The sequence below is a fragment of the Telmatherina bonti genome (genome assembly GCF_933228915.1).
Source record: "Telmatherina bonti genome assembly, chromosome: 5".
Classification (NCBI taxonomy): domain Eukaryota; kingdom Metazoa; phylum Chordata; class Actinopteri; order Atheriniformes; family Telmatherinidae; genus Telmatherina; species Telmatherina bonti.
In genome coordinates this window covers 21,367,380-21,374,340 of record NC_136623.1, presented here as the reverse complement: position 1 = coordinate 21,374,340, position 6,961 = coordinate 21,367,380, and the positions used below count along the sequence as shown (strand labels likewise).

Here is a 6,961-nt window from a genome sequence, read left to right as displayed (position 1 = left end):
GTTGCGCTGAGAACTCGAGCCAGCACTCTGGACAAACCTGGAGCATCCTGGCTTGCTTTTCCTGTTTTATTCAAATTTGGAGCTGAAAGACTTCTCTGAACCTGCAAAGAGAGAGGAGAAAAGGAAATTCATGAATGTTATATGATAAATATAATGCAAAAATAGCTTTCAGTCTGCAGGCGAAATGTTGAAACTTGCCTTGTCCAATGCATTGTCTAGAGTGGGTCTAGGGGCCAAAGATTTTGATTCAGCTGCAAAAAATGAAGACGATGTTCCAGGTGGCAGAAATCTGGGTTTTTTCACTGCATTGCCCAAAAGCTGACTCGGAGCTCCTGAACGCCGCATTTTTCAAATGGTAACACAAAATAATCTTTATGTCTTAAACACAGATAGCAATGATTATTAGCACAGTAACACAATGATCAGGTTACAGCATGACATCAGAATATTTGACTATGTTGCGTTTTCACTGTAATAACTAGATGAAATAAACCAGGTGAATATCCGAAATCATCTTAACTTATTTCACATTAACCATCGTTTTAACAACTTATCACCTTAACTTAGTTTAACTTTCTAACCAACATACTCTGCATTCCTACATTATTCATTATATTCCCTCTCTCATAGCGTTATAACATGTACTGTAGCTAAGATATAACATTAAACTAATACGTACAGAATAATTGAGGGTAATTCATTTTTCTCAACACATTCAGTTGATTAAATGAAAACAAGCAAAGTTAAATATCAGCACATCATAGGGTATCCGGGAGAGGCAACTTATTTAAACATTTTATTCTTAAACCCTGACTATGTTGTTTGTTCATGTGGCCAAACGGGGGTTTTTCTCTTCCTTTTAAATTGCATCTTTGACAGTCTATGATTATCTGCAAACACTTATCATGAGGTAGCTAGCTAGCAACAATCCGAATTCAATGCTGTGACAAGTTAGCAGACTAGCTAACACGATTTAAACAAACAGTCCTAAACAGCGTTGATACAGCCTAACATCAGCTGTACTATCCAGCTGGATAACATGTGATACCTACCCAAAGAGGTTTAACGTTTGGTAAAAACCAACTTGATTAACTCCTCTAATGTTTGTAGCAGCAGGCTCCGTTTCTCCCGCTGAACGTTTCAATTCAAAGACTGTGATTGGTCGAGAGCCGGAAGAAGGCGTGGCCAAATGATGCTGTTTATAGTTTACATTTTACAGTAGCTGTACTCCACAGACTACATACTATACGTGATAATGGGCCACTTACATTTCTGCACCAGTCAATTTCATATACACTCTCTCAGAGTTTCACCAAACAAATGTTATGGGAAAGTTTTAAATGTAAGTTTTATTCAATTTGGCTAAATCTACCCTCCATTTAAGATTTTTGCTTGTTGTTTTGTAAATATTTGTACTTATACTTTGTCTTTATGGATTCACGCATGTCCACATTATAAAACACTGCTGTTTTACATATCCTTCTTTGGTACAACTGACTTGAACGAGCCAAAAGTGGCTATAAATGAAAGTAATTAAACAAATTCACTCAGTCTACTTAAAAAAAAAACAAAAAAACATTTAATGAGGTAAATAAAGAATATGTACTTAGTTTTTACTTTTGATTTGAGCAACCAAGCTTGTTCAAATTTCTAGTGTATTTAAGTATTTTGGTTTAATACTTCATTTGGAGTTTTATTTCACAGCTTCTTTTGTCACTGAGTTTAATCTTGGAAATTATGTTGGGAAAAGTAAAAGGAGTCTGGTTATTTGGGGTGACTTTTGATTCCTGTGCTCATGTATTTTTGTTCCATCTGATGTTGTGTGCTCTGTAATCCAATCAGGGAGGGAGAGAGTGTAATCCACGTTAATCCCACATTCAAAGACAGACAGAGAGAGAAACCATAGTCATTAAAGAGAGACAGAAACAGCAATGATCTCTGATGGCTATGCCACAACACAATTTTAGTGGTTAGGTAGTAAGTAAGTGAAACCAACTACTTCAGAGTTTTAATGTTTTGACTGAGTGTTTCCTTTGTTGTAATTCTGTCTTTCTTTCTGATCTGATCTCATCTGACAGCTGCCTGGCTGTATCCTGAACCCTGTATCCTGTTGTCAGGGACACCTCTCCATAGAAACGCTCTCCCAAAGGTAGTGGGAGGGCTCTGTAAGAGAAAAGACCCTTACCTTGATGACAAAAAGGGAGATGATGAAGAGGGACAAGCCGTAAAACAGAGAAAAAGATACCTGTGGAGGAGCAAGTGGAGTCAAAGTCTCCAGAAGTAAAGTACAAAAAGTTGGATGAAGCCAAGGTGAACTCTTCAGGTAGGAATATTATTGTCAGACAATAAACAAATCACCAAACGCTGTGACAAGATTGCACAATAATTTTCCTCTTGATTTCTGTCATATGCTTTAAACCCTTTTATTAAAATATGTATTGACAGGATGGGCTATGATCTGGAGAGGTTTGTTGGCTATGTGAATGAAGGTCTGCTATGCTGTGTGTGTCGAGATGTGCTGGAGCGTCCCCTGCAGGCACCCTGTGAACATGCCTACTGCAGCTCTTGCATCAGCAGCTGGCTGCTCCATCACCAGTCCTGTCCCGAAGACAGACTGCCGCTGGATGTTAGCACTCTCAAACCACTATACAGGTCTGTCTGTCTTTACCTCTACAGCTGTGTAAATTGTATTATCACACTCTTAATAACTCATTAAATTTCACAAATTATTTTTACAGCAACATTATTAGTCAGCAAGGGTTCTGACTTTGTATGTTTCATGACAGGTATATGCGTAATGACCTGAACCGTTTGCAGATCCGTTGTGTCAATGCAGGGCATGGATGTGAGGTAGTTTGCTCATTGGAGAGTCTGCACACACATGAAGATGAGTGTGAGTTTGCCTTCATATCCTGCTCTAATACAGGTATGAAAAAATGCACTGAGAGTTACTACATATAGTATATGACATGTTGTTTGACTTCTATTTATCACAATAATCATTAAATAGAATGTTATTTTCAAAGAAGTGTGTGATAGAGAGGTAATGTGACACCTCAGTGTGGGTGAGCAACAGGTGGCTCATCCGTTGTCATGACTCCCCTGTAAACATGTGTACCTATAGGTTGTGGGACTGAAGATTCCCAAAAAGCTCACAAAAAGGGGACTCAGGCTCCATCATTCTTTAATAAGCAATTCATAACTTTGAATGTAAAGTATACATAAGTATGCACCGTTCTGCTCATCATGTGCCTGTGGCCTGTCATTGGCAGGAGGAGAATACATATGTTACCACTGTGGTAGGTATAAAAACAAGGTGTGGATATGCAGTGGGGCTTTACTTTGCATTGCTAACCTCATTTGTTTCTCCTGCAGTCTGTTTGCTGTGATCTTTAAAATATTGTTGTTTCTGGTGAAAAACATTGTCTCAAGTATTCTACTTTCACACCACAGTTACAATCTTAAACTAATTTAAACCTGGTTTTTTTTTTTTTTCACAAGAAAGCAAATATTTTCCATGGGTGGTTGATCTTTCCTCAATATGAATTACATATTATTTCATATTGAGCTTTTCCTCTGAGAGACTTGAGCTCATAGGACATTGACTAATCTTAAAGAACCTTTACTTACTTGAATTATATTTTTTGTGCAGCATTGTCAGTGGAAATCATGTTTTTGATTAAAAAAAAACAAAAACCTTCCAATTTTAACTTCCAATTTGTATAAAAATGATTGCAGATCTAGTGCATACATGTAAATCTAAACTGGTTGCTTAACGTGAACTTAATTTGACCCTTTGATCTCAGGCTGCCCTGTGGAGGTAGAGAGGCGGGGTTTGGAAGCCCACCTGTCAGAATGTAACTTCCGCAGCAGAGAGTGTCCTCATGGCTGCGGCCACGCTCTCCACTCTATCGAGCAATCACAGCATAACTGTGTAGCTGAGCTGCGCACAGAGGTGGAGATGCTGAGGTAAAAAAAAAAAGAAAAAGAAAAAAAAAGTGTGTACTTTTCTATTTTTTGTCTTTTTGATCTCAATAAATGTTTACTTCAGAGCAGAGATGCTGTGTAAAGTGGAGGAGGTGAGACGAGAGATGGAGTCTCGGTTGGACTCACAAAGGAGACACATGGTGCAGAAAGAGTCACAGCTGAAGAATGAGGTGGAGGAGCTCAAGGTGAACCATTTATTCACCTCTTTTAACAGCTTTTCGCATAAAAAACATGATCTATTGAACTGGTGCTAAAGTACACATTTGATTCTCTTTACTAGGAGTCTTCACACTACATTTACTTAAAAAAAATACACTTAAATTACCTTGGAAAAGTTCTACTGTGCAGTGTAAAACAAATTAATAGACAGTAATAAATATGTACACATGCATTTTTGACCTCAGCCTCACCCCAGGTTTCAATAAGCAGTTGTCAAAAACTTTCAGTCACATCTGGTTTAAAGTTTTTGATGTGTTCACTATGTGCAGAGTCAGTTATCACGTGTGATGTGCGACATGCGGGCCCTGTTAGGAGCAGAGCGTCTGAGGAGACAGGAGCTTGCAGAAGCAGAACTGGAGAAGAGGGAATTGTTGGAGCTCCTCAGAAACCTACAACCCACCAGGAGTCAGCATCTTCCTGAGCAGCCAGACATGGATCAGCTTCAGAGAGACCAGCAGACATCCTGCTGGGAGCTGCACACCAAACCAACACCACACCAGCAGAAAGAGTCTACTTTTCATGCTTCCAGTTTGTCGCTGCACTCAGCTCAGGGTACTCATGCTGCAGGTCCACCTCCATCACCTCTGCTAGGAGAGGGAGTGCATAAAGGAAGCACCCGGAGTCTGACTCTGGACTGCATCAAGAGAAAGAACCGGGAGGTGACAGTCATCTGAATACACAGGAGCTGATGATCAGCCCGTACACAACAAAGTGAATGATTATTATTTATGTTTAGTAAATTATTTTAAAAAAAAAAAAAAGGTTTAGAATTCCAAAAGTTCTCTTTGTATTTTCAGTTCAGTCATTTTTAGCAAAAATCTTGACCAGCTGTCAATTAAAAGACAAAAAGTACAATTGTGTGGTTTTGAATGAATTTATGAAAACAGGCAGATGTGAAAGAAAACATCCATTTTGTCAAGATATCCCTACTCACTATTTCTTTAAAAAATGTTGCAAAACTTTACTGGATTTAGATTGTTTTCTTTATCATATGATCAGGTTATTGGTACAAGAAAATGGCACCAGATTAACTATTGTTTACTCACAAAGACAAAGTTTTGCTTGGGTTATTAGATAAAAACACCACCAAATCAAACCAAAATACACCAAGGATGAGTGGATTTTAATACAAGTTATACACTTAATATTGAAATCCATTGTATTTTTGCCTTTAATGGTCTCCATAAAGTGATTAACAATCTAACCCACATGTTCACCCACCTTTCTTTTCACTGACTGATCAGTATGTCACTACGAACGATACTCAAATAGTCATTGCCACCTTGAGAATAATGAAAGTGAATTTTGTCCCACCAGGGGCCAGTTACAGAAAGAAAGTTTAACTGAGTGTCGTCAGAAATGTATTCTAAGTTGAGCAACTGAGTTTTCAGTTTCAGAACTGCAGCTCTGGGCTGGTGCAATTAACGCGGAGTATCTTTCTCCATAATTAAAAAAACACAACAAAAAGTCACTATTAAGGAAGCCCCAATACCTGCATTTACCGTGACAACCATTAACAAAAGTCTAGATATTTCACCCCATCAGAACGAGAAGATTTTATTTAAGCATGTGCAGAATAGGAAACTGTATTCAGTAAAAAGGGACACTGCTACTGCTTAGTAAAGAGAAGCATCATGGAAGAAAACTGCTGCCTGAGGCAATGAAGTTTAAATCCACTTGTCCACTGACTGAATATTTAACTTGGTCAAAACATGTGGGTACCGTTAAAATATTGGTGGATAGAATAAAGTCTTGATTTTATTTAGATTCAGTCCCCAGTAGATTATGTAGGAAAATAAAAGGTAAGTATGAATACTTTAGAAAGGTAATGTATGGTACTAGACTATGATTCTTAGTTTTATGAACATCCAACCACAGCAATAAAACCCTGCTGTTTGAAGTAATCAGTACTAATATTGCCAGATATGGTATCTTAAAATTAAGAGAGGCCAAATTATAGAATTAGTTTTTTTAAAAACTTGTGAGGAGTATGACATGATTTGACATGCCAGTGTCTTTCTTAAAGTGTTGTGTTGCCAATGTTGAAAAGAAAAATTAGGGTACAAAACAAATTTTTTTCAAATATCAGTTTGAAGCACATTCATATCACATTCAGTGGGTCACATTATGTATGGATGGAGAATCTGAGAAACAGCAATATGGCTGAGTAATTAGACATATCACATGTTAAGAGTTCTGAAAAATTATATTAGTTCAGCTTCTAAATCTCTGGAATCACGTTGGTACAGACAATCACTGTCCCAATAGCTGCTTCAGGTGGGAGAGACGGGTAGAAAAGTCAAGGTTTCTTTATGGTGAATTTGCCAACAAGGAGGTTTATTTCATGGAGTCAGTTACCATGGTAACAATACTTCTGTTTTGGAAAACCCAGAGTTTCCCTCATCTCGGGGTTAACATACTCAGAGTTTCAACATAACCCAATTTCTGGAGCAGGCCCCAGCCCTGTTTCTGAAAGACTTTTAGTGATGTATAATTTTTATTCCTCAGTGGGGCTAACTGGACATTTTTTAACCAGTCCAGCATCCTGACAGCAGAATGATGGTCTGGCTGCTGTGCTGAACAAATTTACTCTTCCAAGACGAGCCCATGGAAATGAGGCTCCCCTTGATTCTTAAACTTTATTTTCTTATTTAGTTATTTATATCATAAATCTGTTATTTCAGCATATAACTGCTGGACCGGACACATGGACAAATATTTTAAGAATAATGTAAGTAATTGCTTAGATGAACGT

The 6,961-nt window shown here is 37.9% G+C and overlaps 1 protein-coding gene across 1 annotated transcript; it reads left to right on the top strand.

Annotated features, from left to right (window-relative positions):
* Window positions 1–2,446: 2,446 nt before the first annotated feature.
* On the top strand, window positions 2,447–4,880 carry rnf41l (ring finger protein 41, like; the record flags this gene model as incomplete). Its single annotated transcript, XM_079240904.1, has 6 exons — window positions 2,447–2,652; window positions 2,787–2,926; window positions 3,273–3,299; window positions 3,807–3,969; window positions 4,052–4,172; window positions 4,476–4,880. 6 exons carry the CDS (start codon window positions 2,447–2,449, stop codon window positions 4,878–4,880), a joined length of 1,062 nt encoding a protein of 353 aa, XP_079097030.1.
* Window positions 4,881–6,961: the final 2,081 nt, after the last annotated feature.